This window comes from Pezoporus occidentalis, unplaced genomic scaffold, assembly GCF_034315485.1.
Source record: "Pezoporus occidentalis ecotype Australia unplaced genomic scaffold, CSIRO_AGI_Poc_V1 ctg185, whole genome shotgun sequence".
Classification (NCBI taxonomy): Eukaryota; Metazoa; Chordata; class Aves; order Psittaciformes; family Psittacidae; genus Pezoporus; species Pezoporus occidentalis.
This window is the reverse complement of record NW_026913693.1, coordinates 237,658-258,455: the sequence shown is the minus strand read 5'-3', so window position 1 is coordinate 258,455 and position 20,798 is coordinate 237,658. Positions and strand designations below refer to the sequence as shown.

The 20,798-nt window shown below is 35.6% G+C and overlaps 1 protein-coding gene across 4 annotated transcripts in view; it reads right to left on the bottom strand.

Moving 5' to 3' along the window:
• The window catches only part of NBAS (NBAS subunit of NRZ tethering complex), a 180,741-nt gene that overhangs the window by 24,679 nt on the left and 135,264 nt on the right, over window positions 1-20,798 (bottom strand). For 3 of the 4 annotated variants that reach the window (XM_062615879.1, XM_062615881.1, XM_062615880.1), the window contains 2 exons: window positions 18,735-18,930; window positions 744-883 (listed from right to left, as the gene is read on the bottom strand). In XM_062615879.1, the coding sequence (XP_062471863.1) occupies window positions 744-883; window positions 18,735-18,930 (336 nt within the window). Of the gene's footprint in view, window positions 1-743; window positions 884-10,111; window positions 10,218-18,734; window positions 18,931-20,798 lie in introns of those variants that run through there. The other variant, XR_009964271.1, reaches the window with a different exon arrangement.

Genomic DNA, 20,798 nt, shown 5'->3' with positions numbered 1-20,798 from the left:
AATGTAAGATCATATAAACCTTGTATCTTAGAAGTGATCATCATTTATAGAATAGACCTTTAAATGTTCAGTAAGTCACAGACAAAAAACAAATGATGAAAAAATGTCATCAAGATGTTCCAAATTAACACTTTCAAAAAATGCCCTTTCTGATGAGAGCAATGCTGATTCTTTTTAATAATAGTTTTAATTTTAAATTGTTGGGCTAGGATATATGTGGTCTAGTACATACTATTGACTTTTGGATACTTTATTCAGAGGCAGAAAAAAATAGGTAGTGGATCTAGAAAAGAGAAGCACCATTGCTTGGTACCATTACAGACCTCCTGCAGACTATCTGCCACAGCCAAGTAAACATTAACTTTCAAAGGTTTTTCTCTAAACTCTGAACGGAAAAAAAAACGGAACTTTCTATTTCTTTTTACAGATTTTGTACATGCTGCCAAAAACAAGAGCAAAATACATAACTTAGATTTAAGTAGCTACAAAGATCTCCTGTGCAACAGCTCCAGCAAAAAAATGGTTTTCTGCCTCCTCCATGATATATACTGCATATGTATACAGTTTTTACAAGAAAATGATTGATTCAGTTCTGCTTCAAATAAACCATTTATTCTTCCCAGTATGACCCTTTCTAAAGGTTATACTCCTCTCAGACATGACTAAATTCATTGACTGAAAACTACATGATATTATCAAGCAAAAAAGACTTTGAACTTATGATTGTTTGAAGAAATGCTCACCTATTGCTCATGTCCATCGGTGGCCAAGCTTGAAGTAATAAAACCAAGTGCTGAAACTCAGATGGGCTGTGACTAGATTCCAGAAGTCCCAGGAAGAGATCATATCTTTTTTCTTCATTTTCAATATCTGCTATCTCCACCTGGGGAAAAAAAAAAAAAAAGAAAACCAAGTTTGTTTTGGTTTTGTTTTTTAAGAAATCAACGATTTAAAAGAAATGGACAAACTATCTGTGAAGGACATCACTGCTGTAAAACAATGTAACTGTAATTTTCCTGGAAACCCGTTTTCTCATCTCTCATTTTCAATTACATGCATCTCTCTTCTTCAAACACCAGAAGTTCCTTAAATTTAATTTTCAGGATACACAGACATGCATACACACACACACACACACACACACATGTATTTTTAAAGGATGGGTATATCTCGTGCTTCTCTAACACACATTACTCTCACTTACCTATGAAGATTCAATGGTTTTACCTGAATTCTAATCTTTTCTCCCATAGGAAAGAGCCCTGAAAGAGGATTCTAAATTAAATTTACCCAGCAAAGAACACATGCTAACAAGTACTGTAATATTTCTCTGTATAGGTATTTGAACCTAAGAAAAACAAAATCCTACATCCCATCAGCCAGCACCAGACCACTTTATCTCAGGAAAAGTGCCCCATCTGAATTCAAAATCTTCAGCTTCTGCCAGAACTTGAATTCAAGGTTCTTTTACAGATAGTTACTGCTTGCAGTTTGCAGGGTAAAAAACTGGAAGGTAAAAGGTCTAACTGTTGGAGGAAGGTTGCCGTACATGAGAACCAACTTGCTACTGAATAAGCAGCTTCTGTTTAAAAGTTTGGCTATCACACTAGAAGGGCTTTCACAAATGGAGTACGTATTCACTGTCTACCTGACATGAAAAAAGTACTTGGAGTTTAAAAATAATTTGTTACAATAACAAGGTAGCTTCCTCTGTGTTATTAACACATGTTAATACTGGATTTTAATTCTAAAGTTTGAAAGTTCCAGGATATCAAACACTTCAGCTTCATCTTATAGTTCTGTTGAAGATACACAGAATTAACTCCAAACTTTTCTTTTTCAGTCCAAGTAGTTCGAAAACAATAAACAGCAACAAAATTTTTCTTAGTTCTACAGCTACCCTAAAGCATTAAAGATCACATTCCCATCTTTTCAAAGAGACACTGTGACATCAAGGGCAAATTTTTCAAAAGAGGCTAGAAAACAAAGATTACTGATGCATTTATCAAGTTGCCTAAGTAATTTATGACTTTAGAATATTTAGTGCTGAAAAACAGTTTGCTTCTCTCTGAAGGGCACTTCTGAAAGTACCATATACCAAAACATTTCAGACAGTGAAGAGATTTTTCTGAGATCTGTCCATTTAAACTACTTTTCTCTACTACAAACGTCATATAGCAGACATCAGTTACCCACTTGTAATATTTGTGAATTCCATCTATACTTGTTAATATAAAATATTATGATCTTCAGTATTTAAATCCCAAGGCTGAAAATTGAAGGGATAAGAACAGCAAAGGGTAAAAGGGACATAAGACAGGCTAAGGATCAAAAATATTTAGCAATTTAGCAAATTATGTACTATCTAGGCAACAAAAGCTCTCATACTGCTTCATCAAACTCCTTTTTTATAAAACTAGCTCTTTAAGTATTTAAACCAAGTAGGTAGCATTCTGGATTCTGAGTACATTTTAGTATATCTGCACAAACAGCATGTTATTTCAAAACACAGACTAAATGTTAAGATCTCTCTAATGATAACCACAAAACCAGCAAGAAATGGCACAAACAATATTAACAGATGAGAAAAAATGTCACAGAAATTGAGCCATTACTAGCAGAGAACAGATCATTCTTTACAGATGTCTGAACTACTTTCTGGAAAATGTCTGTAAAGACACATTGTTAGGCAGAATTCCAGTAATTAACCTAACATTATAATGTTGCGTTTTGGACAGCTGGATCCTTGCAACATGACTGCTGATAACAAAACATGCATTAATATGATTGAATTAAATCAGAAGAATTAACTTATTCTCAAACATGGTGCGCATTTCTGCAATATGTCTTTCTACAAAGGCGTTTTTCAAGTCGCCTACATTTCCCACTAAAAGTAATAAAAATAAAGTGAATTTTCTACAGTGTTATTTATAATTTTAAAGAAAACTATTGAAAATTCACTTTTTATACAGCATTTTAAATGTATGTCACTTCCATTTACCGTGAAACAGATGAAATGAGAAAGTAGCAACGTAGCATATAAGCATGCATAGCTTTAAGAGTACATGTGATGATCTAAAATTGCAGCGCTAAGGATAGAGGAAATGGAAGGTTAATGAAAGAGCAACAGATGGAAAATATCTAAGTACTGAAGGGTTGCTGACAAGTATGATACTTAAAAAAAAAGTACTAGTCTTATCCTGTCTTAAACTCCCCACCACTCCACCTTTCAGACCCCTTTTTTTTTCCTTCTTCAATGTATCTTATGCTTCTGCTCCATGTCAGTCATCCCTATATGCCACACACATCTGCATTTCAAGTATGTTTTAATAATTATGTGACTCCTGTGACAACATGGTTTTTTAAACAACTTCCCCCGGAAAGAAAAGCTGAGATTCAGAGATAAACCCATGCTTTAACAGCAAGGATCCCTGACTCTGAGATGATGGTCACAGGATCAATTGTAACAGGAGTTGAAAACATCATTACATACAGTGATCCTGCAAAGACCGTGTCCACACTTCACATTACACTGCAAGTAGTCCCACTGGTTTTAGTAAGCACAATGTCTAAAATTGTGTCTTTACAAATTGAGTTGACTAAAATCTATGCAAAATTTGTCCACTAGCATCACTAGAAAAATCCTAAAGCACAGATCAACACTATGTACCAGAAACACAGAGAAGAATAAAACATTTAAAAACTTCAAGGTATAGTTATTCCTATAAAAAATAAGAGTCCTTTTTAAGTATCAGTAGATATCATAGTATCAGCTATGAAGTAAATCACAGAATCACAGAGTAGAATCATAGAATGATTAGTGTTGGAAAGGACCTTAAGATCATCTAGTTCTAACCCCTCTGTCATGGGGAAGGACACCTCACATGAGACCATGTCTTCCAAGGCTCTGTCCAACCTGGCCTTGAACACTGACAGTAATGGAGCATTTACCACTTCTCTTGGCAACCTGTTCCAGTTGAACGAGACAAATAGTTTCTGCACTGTTTTATAGTATGTCAAGATAATTTGCCCTGTCTCCAATTCTTTCCTTATAATTCTTCAGAAATAGAAGTTATAATCAAACCGCAATGAAAAAGGATAATTCCTTGCTACAAGAAAGCAATACCTTGAAGCAGCACACTGGAATGACTTTTTTTTGTTATGTTTTTATTTATTTATTTATATATACTATACATATAAACATACCTATACACAGGGAGCATAAGTTTTCCTCTGTATTGTCTTCCCTTTGTGAGGCTGAGGGGAAGCATGGCTAAGAAGCAGCTACCTCTCACAACAGAAACAAAGCAGGCTCTGTGTTAAAAGGTAGAAATTTCATCCTAACAGTGGTAAAAGCTATCTGAGATGAAGCTGCCAAGGACAGTGAAGCCTGCTGTTTTGTTGTAATAACACAGCAAAAAGCTTAAAAATTCCAATTTTAATTGAACACTCTTTGTAGATTCTGGATGATGGCTCAATGTTGCAATGTGAACAGGCACTGCACTTCTGCCAGTATGATCCTCTTTAAAACCATGGAAATGGGATAGTAGAACCCAGTGCCCCCTCCCTTCTTTTTACCCTTTTTTAAAAATTATTATTATTTAAAAAAAAAAGCAGAAAAATTCCTCTAAACCACTCAAAGGTTTACCATGCAAAGATAACCGTGAACTGTTCAGAGCCCCTATAGTACAAGTGCCTGTGAAGAAGAATCCATCACTGAACAGAATAATAAGGCCCACAGCACGGCAGTAAAGAGTACACTTGAACTTCAGATGATTCCAAAGGAATGTGAAGGGGGGGGGGACACCAGGGAAAAAGAAAGCAAAGCGTTTCAGTTTTAGCAACAGATTTGCTCAATTCTATCTTGATTTTCCCTAGTTTCCTGCCTTCTCTTTTGGCAGTGGAATACAGCTGGCTTCACATTTTTCATTAAAATAAAAGGCTGCGCAAATATTTACCACAGGGGGAAAATCAATTAGGGAAATTAATCTCAGAAATGATGCTCATGATAGATTATAAAACAAAATACAAATTAAATAATACCAGACCTTATGTTAAACTGTTTAAATCCATAAATTCATTATCCAGGGACTACATATTTTTAAAATCAAGCATATGCCAACATCTGCATATGCTAATGTTCCTTAAAAAAAAAAAAAAAATAAGAAACTCACAAAGCAACATACAGGCTACACAAACAGCACTGACTCTTGCTCAAAACTGCATTAGATACTACTAGCTGTCAGAACCAGTGCAAACTCCTGTTAATTTCATATTCTTCTCCTGAGCACTTTTATATCATTTCCCAGTTTCTCCTGTTACTAGGTAGCAGTAGTAAGGATGGCCCATAAAGGAGTTCTAACTCATCTCACAATACCTCTCCTTAACAAAAATCAGTCTGCCTGTCTTAAATATTGTCCAGAAGAGAAAATTAACTACATTTCTGAATGAGAGTGCAGACTGCAGCAGCTACAACATGCCAGAAGACAAAAGTCAGATTTTCTTTTTATCTGAGATATATTATTCTGGGTGCCTTTGAGCATGGACACACGATATACTTCACTGAATTAGCTATTTTTCATCACGTAGTTATGTTCAGCTTACCAGTAGCAGAGACTTAACACAGCATATGATCCATCACAAATCTTACAGGGACAGTCTTGAACTGCTGTAACTCACAAATCTTAAGAAAACTAGAACACTTGATACAATATTTATTGCTGGAGTCCAGTTATTTATCAAACAATTGTTCAAAATATCTCAGTTCTAACATCATTTTGCTAGTAGGGAGTTACATCAGACAAAATCCCCACAAGCTTTATAAAATATGTTTCTATACAAAACGTGAAGTATATGGCATGGATGCTTCTATCACTAAAGTACAAATAAAAAGATCAGTCTGGCAGTTGACTGACATACTTGAGCACTGCTTCCAGCTCTGGGGCCCCCAACAGAAGAAGGACATGGACCTGGGAGAGCAAGTCCAGAGTAGGCCACAAAGATGATCAGGGGGATGGAGCACCTCTCCTGTGAAGACAGGCTGAGACAGTTGGGCTTGTTCAGCCTGAGGAAGAGAAGGCTCCAGGAAGACTTTATAGCAGCTTTCCAGTACCTAAAGGAGCCAGCAAGAAATCTGAAGAGGGACTTTTTACATGAGCATGTAGTGACAGGACAAGGAAGAATGGCTTTAAGGTGGAAAAGGGTATATTTAGATTAGATATTAGGGAGAAACGTTTTCCTCTGAAGGTGTTGAGACATTGGAACAGGTTGTTCAGAGAAGCTGTGGATGCCCCATGCCTGGAAGTATTCAAGGCCAGCCTGGATGGAGCTTTGAGCAGTCTGGTCTAGTGTAAGGTGTCCCTGCCCATGACAGGTGGCTGGAACTCGATGATCTTTAAGGTCCCTTCCAACCTCAACCATTTTATGATTCTATGACTGTATTCTTCAACAGTACACTATCAGAGCACAAACACACCCTTTATATGACTTGAGCCATCCTGAGGAAACTTGGAAGGCATTTTCTTTATATCCAGTGCTGAAATAAAAGCTTAATGCACTTACAATCCCTCCTCAAATAAAACACCAACTGTTATGCCTGATGATAAAATCTTACAAGGATTTATGAAGTTCTTTTCCATCAATGATTAGATCCTATTAGGTACCCAAAATGCTGAAACTGCTCAACATGCTTTATCCACTTTCAGTGCACAAAGTTTTGACTCATCCTTTTGTTGCACAGATTTGTTATTGCTTTATAGATACGCATCACATGACATATATGAAGGGAGTTCAGATATAAAGGGTTCCCTCAAAAGTTTGTTCTGTAGCTTTTAGAAACGCAGTATTTTACACAAACTGTAAGATAATACACTCAAACAATGAGAAGGTTACATAAAGCTGTGGACATCATACATAACTGATAAAGAAAAACTTTGGCATGTCAGTCTGCAGGTTAGTTCAGCATGTTATCTCAGTCTTGAAACTGCAGTAAGCTTAAAATCAGTATTTACAGCAACAGTGGTACATTGCTGTATCTAAATTGTGTCCCTAAGGCATAGATACCCAGTATATAATGTTCTCCTGATCTTAAAGGACAGAGACATCTGATAGAGTTGTAAATGCTTTATTGCTGAAGCTCTATAATTTGAGAATCTGGTGCTGACTGACTAGCTGATAACCTAGAGAGAGTTTTGTTGAACAAGACTGAAATGCCAATAAAAAGATCTGTCCATTCCAATCCAAACTTCTCCTTCCACCTTGAGATAAAATACAAAACACTGTCTATTAACATACAAGAACGGTGAGCAGGAAAACTAATGCTGACATACCTTCTGCTTCTGTCTGTCCAATGAAATCTGTTCTGCAAATTTGAATAATCCCGTATCACTATACTACATTTTCCATCTTCCAGGACTCACTTGTCAAATGGACTATGTTTTTACTTATCACAACAGCACCATCACTATCCAAAGCTCTAGTGGTACAGATTTCATCTATGGTGCCTTTTAAAATAATAGGCAGATCTGAAATGAAGGATTCTATTCAGATTTCAGACAGGGAATGCTGAAACTAAAACTTGCTTCCACTCATGAGAACAGGGCTTAACATAGTTTATAAGCAACGACAGAAAAGGATGAATTACGATTTGACAGAATTTCTGTAACTGCATCTTGGTGTGCTGTTCACAGCACAAATATGACAATAGTCTTGCCTTAAGGAGTTTACAGCATAATGAGGTAAATCAGCAACGAAAATACTGCCCCTCCTACACTAACAGGCCAGTCAGGATTGGTCAATGAAGAAGCTCATCTTCCTATTTTGTGGGTCAATCTGCAGACTGTCAATCCCTATTCTGCAGGTATCTGTTCAGCTATTTATACACTAATTAGCGTTTACATTCTGAAACACACTGGGCCTACAACATTTCTTTAAAAAGAAGACTTGTAAATTGTGACTGAGAGGGATATCCTCATAGACACAACAGGGTCAGGCTGGGGAGAGTAGTAAAGGGCTCAGAAGAGCAAACCATCACGTTCCCATGCCATCTGTCTTGCCAGTGTCTGGGCAAGAGCACACACAAAGAAAGGAAGCCAAGAGTAACCATGAGAGCAGCTTGGGCATGGACAGTTTGAGGTATTAGTTAAAGGCAGGTTAGGAGGAGACATCACACACAGGCAGACAGAATAGGTTAGAAACCAGCAAACTAATCTGTTTTGTGTGACACACACTGACAGAGATCCCAAGAAGAAGGGAAAGTGAGGAACTACCCCACTCTTTCTCCTTACTGTTTTGCCCTCACTGTACTTATAGTCCCATTCTTCAAAGTTATTTATAGTCCCAGTCTCCAAAGTTTAAGAGATTGTAGTGCTGGAGGAAGCCATTATTGCAATCTATTCTGATAATCTATATATCTCTGTGCACAATTTTATCCAATAATTTTGCACTAAACTTGTAACATCTGTTTGAGCTAGAATGCTTCCTAACAGACTGTCTTTTGACTGAAGTAAACAAGTTTAATAGCTTCCTGGTAAATTATTCCTAACTATCGATGGAAAGGTAAATCTTCAATATTTGATTTTACCAAGATTCTACCTAACTTGATCTTGCCGCAGGAAAATCTGAATACATAGCTTGTCTACACAGTGTTGTTTCCAGTTCTTATTCCTAATTAACCCTCTCTGACTACACAGATACACTTTTCCTTTTCCTATTCTTCCTTCCATGTGTGTGTTTTTGACCACTGTTGGCTGCAGAATACCGGGCTGGACTGGACCTTTATCTGAATCAGCACTGACATTTTTATGTACTTGCACACTAATTAAAATTTACATTCTGAAACACACTGAGCCCATACAATTTTGTCACATGCATCTTCTAAGTGGAACTGCGGAAACACAAGGCATCAGGTAAGCTTATCTTTTTCCACTTTTCCACTATCACAAGGTAGCTAAATAGGAATCAATGAGGTCAAGCAAAAGCTACTTCTCAAAGATGCATTGTACAGACTTAACCTCAAATTTAGTATTTCCTTGCAACTCTTTCCCCAGTATTTACCAAAATTTTGATTTTTAAACAATAATGTCATACAGTACCTTTCACTCTATGTGCTAGCACTATAATGCCATGTACAGAGTTAAATGCGGCCAAGAAATATAGCTTAAAGAACACATTTATACAGCACTAGGTTTTACATACTTCAAATATTCATACTGTTTTAGAATTAAATTAAAAAGTTTTCCTAGAAAAAGCAGTATTGCCAAATCACTATGATGAGGCACTGACATGATCTGCTTCCTTACTGAGCTTTCAGTCTTAGTACTGCACTTGCATCCTATTTTTGGAAAGCCTTTTTCGTAAAGCTGATAAGAACTTTTACTTTTGAGAAAACCCATGGAAAGCTGTGGTTTAGATTGTAAAAGTGTTAGTTTTCTTACCCACTGCTGGGTAAGAAAAGTGCAATTTGAAGAGCACATACATACAACAAAACAGCAAACCTGGCAAGTTCAAAGATTCCCTGTGCATTATGGAAAAAAAAATGCCAGCGCATGTCATTTGAGAAGTCCATCTTTCCTTTAGCACAGATGAGTTTTACCTTCTTAGAAATGTATTCCAAATATATTCCCCTCATGCAAGAGGAACCTGTCAGTTTTAAATCAGGCTTTTTTATCTTACTTTCTCCATCCACCCAAATTCACATATGAATAATCCCACTTTCAATTCATTTTCCCCCTTTGTAAATGGAAACTTACATGGTAGCAAGTCACAGCTGAGAGATGGTAACTTGAAAAACCTGTTCCATAAATGCTCTCATACAATGATGGAATTTCGTTCTATTTTATGAAATAAACCACTATAGAAAAACCTTAATATGGTTTGTAGCCTGGATCAGTGCTGCAGATTAAATTCCCTTGCTTGAAAGAAGCAGTTTTGAAGCTATGTTTATGGAGTTATCCCAGTTAATAAAAATCAACAGCTATACTAAGGAATATACGCTCAAAAAAAACAACAAACCAAAACTAACAAAAAATAAAAAATCCTAACACATTCTAAATACTGTTGATTTCCATTACTAGGGGGAATATAACCTGAGATAATGACACAAAAGGCCTACCTCACATCTCCCCTCCATTTAAGACCAACAAGGCCACTGGAGTTCATGGTGGAGCATAGTCCAAGTTCCGAACTCACAAAGCGAACACAGGCCACTATGACCTAGACTTGGCAAAAAAAATATCAACAACTGACAGATCAGAAATATCTGCTATCAAAACAGCAATCTGATAGCAATCAATACAAAATTAAGACTGAAGTTGAGTTTGAACATGACAAACTGTTCACAACCCGTATCTTCTACTCCAAGAGAGGGAGAACTCTAAGGTCAGGCTTTCTTGAACTTTCCTCAAACCTGGACTTCACATATTTAAAGTTATTATGAGTGATGACCACATATGAAAGCCTGCTGCACATAGATACTAAAGTAATGCACATGATCCCACAGGTCAAATCCTGCTCACACTGAAGCTAGTGAACAGGATGCGCAAGTTACGGGATTCAAGTTTAAAAACAAACCAACCAGAAGCCTATTGGTGACGAATTAAACAAAGGCTCAACCACAAGCTGAGCTGCCTGTCTTGTAGAAATACCCAAGAAATTTCATGCCTGAACTGATTTATATATTGTTTAATTCCTTATCTGCTTGATATGCAGCTCACTAACACTAGGAAATACACACAGATTCAATAAAACATGAATGTGCTGCCTAATGCATGAAAATGCATAACCTGTACAGAAAATAAAATCCATTCATTTATATTCCGCAGAAGACTATGTCCTAATCTGCAAATACATTTCAGCACAGAGAAAACATCTGAACTAGAGGAACTAGATATTGATAGAGACATTAGGGAAAATCAAGAAAAAAATATGCATCTGAAAGGTTTATATATCTACTTAGCTAGAACTGAAAGAGACAGGCTTAACACACATGTAATTTAAAATCTATATTGACTAAGTGTCAGTTAATAAGTAAAAATTTCTATCTTTATAAATAATGGCTAAAACAATGATCTGGGCAACCTGAGGGACTTAAAAACGTGTAAGTCATTTTACTTGTATGCGCCAGCTACTAATCACTGTTTCATATTTCATAGTCTATGTATAATATACTCTACATTTAGAATAGACAAGTGTTGGAAGTTGCAACCTAGAAATTACAAGATTTTAATCTTTCAGTACTACTTTTAGCTTTAAGCTGTTACATTAGCATCAGCCATTTCCCTCAACACCTTATGCAAGTGGCTCTTCAATTTAGCTTTTCTGATCATCACCAATATCAAGCATGCACAAGCTCCCAGTATTCACCTAAATGTATAACTGCTGTCTTAATAACCAAAGTCTGCTATTCTTGCTAACAGAGGGAAAATGATTTTAAAAGCTGCTTTCAAGTATGTGGAGGCAGTATTCTCATGGGAGAACGGATAATTGGTACATGAACTCTGAATAATCCCGAAAGATACAGCAAGGTCATGAGAGGCCCGAAGAAGCTTAAGCAAGCAAGATAAGAAGCAGCTGGAATTCACTGAGTTAATGAGAACTGTGGACTGTTGGCAAGCTTTCGAGGTCAAGTTCTCACACCTGTGCTTAGCCAATTATATGTTAGTCACTAAGGGTCTTCAAGACATGTAGCCAATCATAATATGCCAAATCACTGTAACTGCATGTAAGAAATAGTATATAAGGAGTTAAGGCTTTGCAATAAACAGCTTTTGTCTGATCATACTGATCTCTGACTGGGTCCATATATTCTGCGGCACATGTAAATTAAAGCCTGTCAAAATTAATCTTTCCAAAATGTCATCCTGGAGACAGACTAAACTGACAAACTAAAAGATCCTAGACCAGGAGCACTTAAAGTACCAAATGGATGGATATCACAAAATTATTTAAGCCATAAAAACTGAAACAAATGAGTAGCACGGTTGTAGCCATAAAAACTATCAGAAGGCAGCAGTCAGCATGGTGCAACTGTCATACCAAATAGCATTATGGAAGCAATGTAACTGGTGGTTTTCTTTTTGATTTTATGTAGCAAAAGTCACAGTCCTAGCAGTCACAGTCATCACAGCTGACTCCCTATGTAATAATAGCCACAATGTGGGGAAAAAATAAAACAAACCAAAACAAAAAAGAAACCCAAAAAAACCCTCAAAACCCAACAAAAAATGAAAGCCACCACTCGATCAACATGAACTACCAGAAATTACTACTATTTTAGGAATACCAGAGAAGTGCTCCTCAGATGATAAGAGTTTACAGACCTGTAAACAAAGTGTCAGCTAGCAAGACAGTTGATGAAATAAGACAATACTTTGAAAAAGGCATGGCATCAACAGAACTATAAGCTATATATAAAATACTCATTAAAGCTATTAACTAAATAATGCCTAAAGAAAAACAGTTTTACAATTTATTATATTTTCATGAGGCTTTTGACAACATTCCTGATAAAACCACTGAAGAACCTGATCTGCTAACAGGAACAAAACCTACAAACAAACCAACCAATCCCCGAGTTTATGGTCAAGTAGTAAATGTAAAAAGTAGAATTTTTATGATTTCATGACTGCTTCTTTCCTTATATGAATTAAATTATGTTTTTGGAGGACTGGAAGCATTTAACAGAACACTGCACGCAAATAAGCTGGAACAAAAAAATCTATGGTATGTAAATGACCATATGACAGCAAATGGTAAAACCAAAAGATTTTAAAATATGCTAAATTAGCAGCATCAAAACAGGAATATGAGCCTCACTGAATAAAATTCAGAGACCTCTGAATGTACAGCTGAAATCAACAGAGCAGTTAAGGTGTTGGGATGCATAAACATTCCATTTTTCCACAGGGAAATCACACTCACATCTCCAACAAACTCCTTTTCAGGAGGTATGCTGCGCAACACAGTGGGCTCTGAGATAGAAGGAAGGATAGTTGCAGAGAGAGAAAACACTGTGGGTTTAGTAACATGATTTAATTATTTACTTAGACTGAGGAAACAGCAGAATAAGGAAACAAGTGATGAAGTACATTAAAACAGAGCAGGGACTTTTGATTTTCTGGATTTTACTATCCTATAACACATAGAACAATATATACCAAGTCACATAAAGAGGTAAAAAAAAAAATTTTTTTTTTTTTTTAAATCCTACAAAGTTTCAGCATGTTTTGCACTCAATGCTGTATGGTGTACCAATGCCGAGAAATTAGCAAGAGACACCCAAGAATTACAGTTCATCCACCAATTTCTTTGCAACATAATAACAGAACACAAAATACATCACTATTGAGCTCTTAATTTTTCTGAAAATGAGATAAAAGCAGAATATGCAATGATTAAACCATTCTCCACTTACAACTTCATTACAAAAGACCTATTATAACAAAGTGAATTGTCCCCCATGAATCCACTCCAGAGCACTCTTATCTTCCTCTGAAGCAACTGCTGCTAGCCACAGAATACTGCAGTACTCTGGCCTTGCCTTCAAAACCATCATGTACACTCAAGCTGTACTGCTTTTCTCTCTACTTTGTCTTATCCATTTTACTTGTGTAGTTAATGGAAAATATTTCATTTGCATCTTAAAGTATTTAATTAATCACACACGCTACAATTTTATGTTCCCAGAAAAAATACGTTTCACATGTTCTCATAAGGATAAATTGCACCTTCAAGGAACGGAAATTAGCGTTTTAAAATATTAATTAAATTTTAAATTAAATTTCTTAAGCTTATTTTTTATGCAATACCAGTAGAGAAACAATGCTATCAGAATTACAAACATCACCATAACAAATTTACTTAAAGTTGATAGGGCCATAAATCTTTCTTCTAATTCAGCATTTTTCACAAATAAAAGGTGGCTGAGGATTAAACAGATAACAGCTCCTTCACTTGTATTTTGCCAGACGAAGCCAAAAGCAAAGTCATTGTTACCTGATAAATTACTTTAGAAAATGATTTGGGAATTCTTAACTCTCACTGTGCTTTCCAAATCCTTGTGTTTAAATCTTTCTGACACAAGTAGAGGCAACAGGAAAATGCTGAAAATCAGTGGACATTGACTTACTCCCACTGAGACCTTTCTTAATGAAGTCATATGAAGAAGCTTCATGTAAACATAAACACATTTTTCATATAGGGGGGAAAGAGGAACAAAAGAGCAATGGAGGCTTGAGGGTCATACTCAAGTTCTCAGATAACCATAGTGTCAATATAGACATTATTAAGGTTGTTGAGACACATAAAACTTGTATACAGCTTACATAAATAGCCTATATGAAGGAAGGACGAATGCATGGGGTACCTACACAACACAAATTAATCTTGCAATTTTTCAAAGCTAAAATTAGGAAAAAAAACCACCACAAAACAAAACAGATAAGAAAGGTGCCTAAAGTTATGATCTCAAATTTGCATTACGTATTCCTTATGATTTTCAAAAATGCTCAGCTCTCAGCAGCACTGTAAACCCCAACATCATGAAAAAAAATAACGTAAAAGTATGAGATGAAAAGCTAAATGAGATTACCTTCTCTAAATGACAAAGCTATTTGCATTTAAGCAGCATGCAAACAGTAACTACATTTTACATTTGCATAATAATTAAACAATCCTTTTCAGACAAGGTGTGTCTTACAGAATCTTCACAGATATTAACTTCTTATCTTAAACTAACCCTTGGTTTACCTACAGAAGCTTTGTTAGTGCCATTATAATTTCCTGAGGCAACCCCCTAACTCTTATTACTGTAATTTATGCCTTGTAACTGGTCACTGAACTGGAAGACTTGTGTATACACACATAACCTGTTAGTTGACACCTTACATATGTTAGTGCTCTGAGTCACTACATTCTGTATTTTTATATGAAAAAAAATGGATTGCCCATCTTGGATGGATAAGGTTAAAATCTGATATACACATTCTAAACCCATGATCTTCTCCCTCCCCCCCAACATTTTTTATATGTATATATATGTATATAAAAAGAAGTCAGTACCTTGACCCCTATTTTTCATGCACCAGTTAACTAGAAAATTACAGAACCTGAAAAAGCTCAGATAAAATTCATCAAGGGGATTAAAACAACGCATGCCTTCTCCCTCCAGTAGTGTGGGATGCTACTGAAATGTGAATTAAAGACTCTCAAGCCTTTGAAAGATTAAGACTCCTGAATTTTTAATTTTGTTAACTAATCATTAGAGAACTGGAAATTGCTGGGTTTCTGACTGTTTGACAGGTAGCTGCTTCCATAAAGTACATTTTTAATTTTGTAAGAGCTGGCCTGTTTCCCAGCAGTACCCTGATTTGTAGGACCACTACTTATAGCACCTAGAGCATAATTAAATATTAAGTCTCTCCTTGATATATGCAAAGTCTGGCTAAGAGGATCAGTAGACATACTGAATGGGGCTTTCAAACATTTTCTGGTAATTGAACACTACGATATCATTACAGTCATCTTTACTCAATAGGAGTCCACACTCATCCTTTATGGTGTCTGCTGCCCCTTTCTGTACCAAGCAATGGTAAAGGAACAGAAGAATCCCCTTAAATCATGTAAAAAATGTCAAGCAGGTAAGGATGAACCAATCTGGAAGTAAAAGAATAAATATTTTTTTTAAATATTTGCAATTTAAAGTTCATTTAAAAAAAGATCCAAACGAACAACCTTTAAACACATTCTTCTACAATCTAAAATTAACAATTAACATTCAATCCACACATCCCCCTTCTTAAAAAAAAAAAAAAAGTGTTTTTTTTTTTAATTTACTACTTTGCTTGATGAGAAAGGATGACCAAATTAATAATGGTGTAGTGATGCTATATAAATTGATACCTACAGACTCAACATAGTAGTCTGAGCACATGTTTGAAATGTCTACTTTTTGACCCCGCTTCACCCAGGACTACCCAGCAATCTGATCAAACTTTTCAATTGTGTTTCAACATCCCCTTCTGTAAAACAAGGCTGCTTTTGAAGGCCTTTGCATCTGAGACATTAACTTGCACAAGAAACACGCTTAGTGAACGGTTTGCCCAAAGCTCGCTCTCTACTTTTCAGCAGTCATGGAACTACTGAATATTGCAGTGTTCTTGTACCATGAAGGATTGTGAAACATACAAAGTTCTCATTGTGCTATTTTATTATGCTATTTCCCCTGTTTATGAATGCACAAAATATGCAAACCTAAATATCAAATAAAATCATTGCTCACTTTCTAGTATCAACTTGTAGACTAGCATTTGACATCAGCTGACTAGAAGAGGAAAAAATTAAGCAAAATATAGTCTAATAGCAGTGGATCACTCATTTGTTTTTTGGACATTTGTGAAAAACTCTGAATTCCAATGACTGGTACCTTACAGACAAACCAATATGATTCTCCTGTCTAAATCACAGCAAAAAATATTCAATGCACAATCACTAGCACAAAATATTCAATTAAAACAATAGGTTCTCATCTATCACATTAGCTTGAACTGACATGAAAATTAGTATAATGTTAAAATATGCTCCAGAAGGACTTTTAGCAGCAATTTTTAGCACTCTTAAGCAGCAATTTTGGTGAAACCCCAATGATTGTCATACATGTAGATATAAGCACAGCCTTCACTATTGCAAAGCAAGAAAACAATCTCTGAACTTAGCTAAATAATAAACACCATTTTCAGAGACTTTTTATATTACAGTATTGTATACACATTTTTATACAATTAGCTCTGAAATGTTTGAATTTTTCTAGCACAGGAATTAAGCTTTTTACTACATGGCTTCATGCACTACTTGCTTACTCACAGCAAAAGAGTAGAGCGCTTAGGTGATCAGCCAGTCTGTGTTAGGAGCAAATGGATGGCCGCCAGGGGAATTATTTTTTTTTTTTACCTAGGGATTGAAGACATTCTTCCCTCACAAAAAAAACAGGTATATTTCCCTGGCTGAAATTAGGAGTATTCTAAAAATCTACTACTTCAGGGAACGGAAATTATTAACTGATTATATGGACAGACCTAAACAGGCTGGAAGAAGGGGCCAACAAGAATCACACAAAGTTTAACGGCCACACTGCATCCAGGACAGAAGAAGTGGGGAGGGCTAGGCTGTGGAACAGCTTTGTGAGAGGGCCCTGGGGGTCCTGCTGGGCAGTGAGCCACACAAGCTAGCAGCATATGCAATGCACTCAATTTTTCAAATATCACGAGGCAAAGCGAATGGGTGTGTTTCATGTTGTAAAGTTATATACATTTTGACTTACCACATTATGAGAGAAAATCAAAAGTAATCAGATCTCATATATTTCTCAAGCAAGTGTAATGAGTCCCACAAAATTTCTGACAAATACAGGTTCTGTCTTCTACAGACATGGGTGAAAGCTATTACTACCTGTAACTTTTTTCTTAAAACATACTCTAGTTGAATCTTTTAGACTTGAACTGCTTTTAGATTGGAAAGCAGGTCACAGGCAACACAAATATTGACAAAGGATTGAACTGAAGAATCCAATCACAGAGGGATGCCTGAAGAGCAGCTGAGGAGTTAAGTGCATGTATTACTGTGAATGCAAGAGAAAAAGTAATTTCTAAAGAAAGCAAGAGATAAGCATTTTCTGTTACTTTTAAGATATTATTAGGATTATTCCCTTGGATGATCCCAGCACAGTGACTCAGAACTGATATATCGCTTTTGTTTTATATGAATATGTTTTTATGCATAGTTTTTTTGAGGAACTATTAGAAATCTTCAATTTCAGTTCCATAAGGTGAGGGAAGACATTTAGAAAATGCATAAAAAGTAACTCTGCTCCTGAATAATTCTACCTGCAGCAAGTGATATTCATTATTTCAAAACAGCACACAAGCTTCAAAGACATGACTACTTCTTCCTTTCAAGACTTTAGTATATTTACATTGTAGATAAAAATGTAGAGCCTCTAAAAATATGTATTATTATGTATTACAATATACATTAACCACTTCACCAAAATAACTTGTGAAATAAAGCAGTTAAAATATTAACGAATAACCAAGAACCTTTTTGTATATATGGGATTTTTAATACTCTACTTGACAAACACAAGCATTTCCACTCCTGAGAATATTCACTAGATGATCCTTATTAGCCTTAGATCAACTTCTACATATACTTTAAAAAAATGAAAGTTAGGCACTTTGTTACCCTTTAATTCAGAAGGAAAGTTAATGTGTTTTCGTCTTGAAAATCAGAAGAACTCTGTCTCTTTTAGTTGGAAACAAATAAATACCTAAATGTAACTTCTTCCATCAATGACCAGTAATTCTCATTCTGACTATAATATCACACCAAATAGAAGATACAGAGGGAAGTTAAAATTGACAGGAAAAAAAGGTCAGAAAAGAAAAAATATACAAGCACCTCAAAGTCAATGCTTGACATGGTAGAAAATCATTAGTGTTTAATCGAGTTTGGTATTATGTACTCTTGATCCCAAACAAAAGCCGAGGAATCCATTAACTTTACACAGCTTTGTTTTACAAAGAATCATAATGTATTAGAAACCTGATTCAAAAGAAAGGTAGAATTAGTCCCCCTACCAACAGCACGCATCACAACCATGTCCTGGTAAACCAGCCTTTCATCTTATAATCCTTGTATAAAACCAGTCTTATACTATAATTTACAGCAATCAACATTAATACCTTTTCTTCAGGCCAGCAAGCTCTAAGAACAGCTTGTGTCCTGAAGTACACAAGTAGCTTGATATCCTCATCACTGAGATGGAAGGCTTGCTCCAGAATTTGCAATACTCTGATGCGAGGCTTCACTGCTAAAGAGTCATCACCACAGAAAGGTCTCAACCAATCCAGAAGGTCATCTGAAGAAACTATTTTCTCCCTGTAATTAAACAATACAGTGTTCAACAGTGTTTGGTAATCCTGATGAAAATCCTACATGTATTTTCAAAGCTGTTAACAAGTACATTCAATACATAACAAATATGTAACACTGGAAGTGGAAGAACTCACCTCTGTGAGACTGCAAAGAAATTAGCCCCATAAATCGCATGCCTAAAGCTAAGTAGTGCAAGTTTTGAACACCAAATAACCATGTAATAACATAGAAATCTATCTATACAGTTATATTCTCCCACATACTACCCTGTTTGCCAATTTTATGACAATGGTGATGGATTTCAGCACCTGAAAATCCAAGCCTTATTATCATGGTGTCTGGTCCTCACTGGTGCCTGTACTTCCATGCCATCTGACTTTATGGAAAACCATCCTGAATGCTTGCATTTTAAGTATGACATTTTTGTATCTGATGTTTATTCATTGTATATTACGTCCTATATTCTCTTTCTTTCCTTGCAAGTTCCTTCTTTACACTCCACATATACAAATTAGTGGATTTTTCCGATTTGGCTAATTAGAAAAATTCTTAATTAAAATATTTGGTTCAAATAGTGCATTATATTGAATACATTCTGTGAAAGCATTTAAAGTGCACAAATTACCATGAAATCATCAACCAGCTAGCAGTTAAGATAATAGACTATGTCCCTAAGAGGCTGTAAACTAGCATGTAACAAATTAGTAAATGCTATTCTGCTACATTTCAGTAGTATTTTAAAACTAAAGCTTTTTTTTTTTCCTCTGGGGAAAAAAAATCATGAAAGTGGTTCCAGGTGGAGCATAATCTGTAACTAATGTTCCCTTATTTGTCTTAACAAGACAGATGAGAAAGTAATATCAGACAGAAAACACCAATTTAACCTGTCTTGCAGCTCTGAAGTAATAAACATTGACAGCATAGGTTTTCATATTACAAGGATTTCAATTTTACTTAGACTTTATATTGTCTGAATGACACTGTTAGCTCAGAACTTCAACTAAATTAGTCAGGGTTCTGCTGAACAGGTGGCATTCCGACTGTAAATTAAAAGTTTGGGAATTAAGAGGATCTGCTGGAATACTTCAAGACATTTTTAGAGCTCACTTTTGATGTTTACATGTGTTTTCCTGAGGGAAAAGATTTATATTTTGTAAATTGAATAGCTGAGGTTTAAGGTGATATATAAGAACAAGTATTTAAATGAATGTAAACAACCTCTTGTAATCACCATGTCTTTCACTCCAGCTTATTGTTTCAGCAGTTAAATATTAAAGTATGCAAATAAAAGACTCCAGAAAGTATATCTCAGAATAAAATAGTACCAATTCTCGCATTCTACCTTACAACACTGCAAATGAAATTTACAGTTGATTTTGACATCAATTCAGTCTAGTTCAGTATCCAATATTTATCTAATTTAGTGTCAGAGGAGAAGCCTCCAAACAATAGCATGATTGTTTTTGTGTGGCTACCAGAGGGCGTGAGCTTTTTTTCTCATACATGAGTTAGTCTGTACGTCTAGAAATAAAACTGGGTTTTGTTTTTCGGTAATTTTTTTCAATCCTTCTCTTTACCAGAAATTCCAAAAAGGTCAGTGAGACATACAGAACATTCTGTATGTCTCCATACGCCACATTTCATTATGTGACCTGAAATAAGGACATCCCCAAAACACAACAAAAAAAAATGTGGTGAAGCATCACCATACAGCGCTTGTGAAACTGTTTCTTCATTATATCCTGCAAACATTAACAAATTTAGATATCTAAATTAAGATATCTAAAAGTGAGTCATTATTATTTGTAACTTATCTACTAAACCGAAACAAAAGCAGTGAAATACTCCTGGTAGATATACAAGCTAAGCAG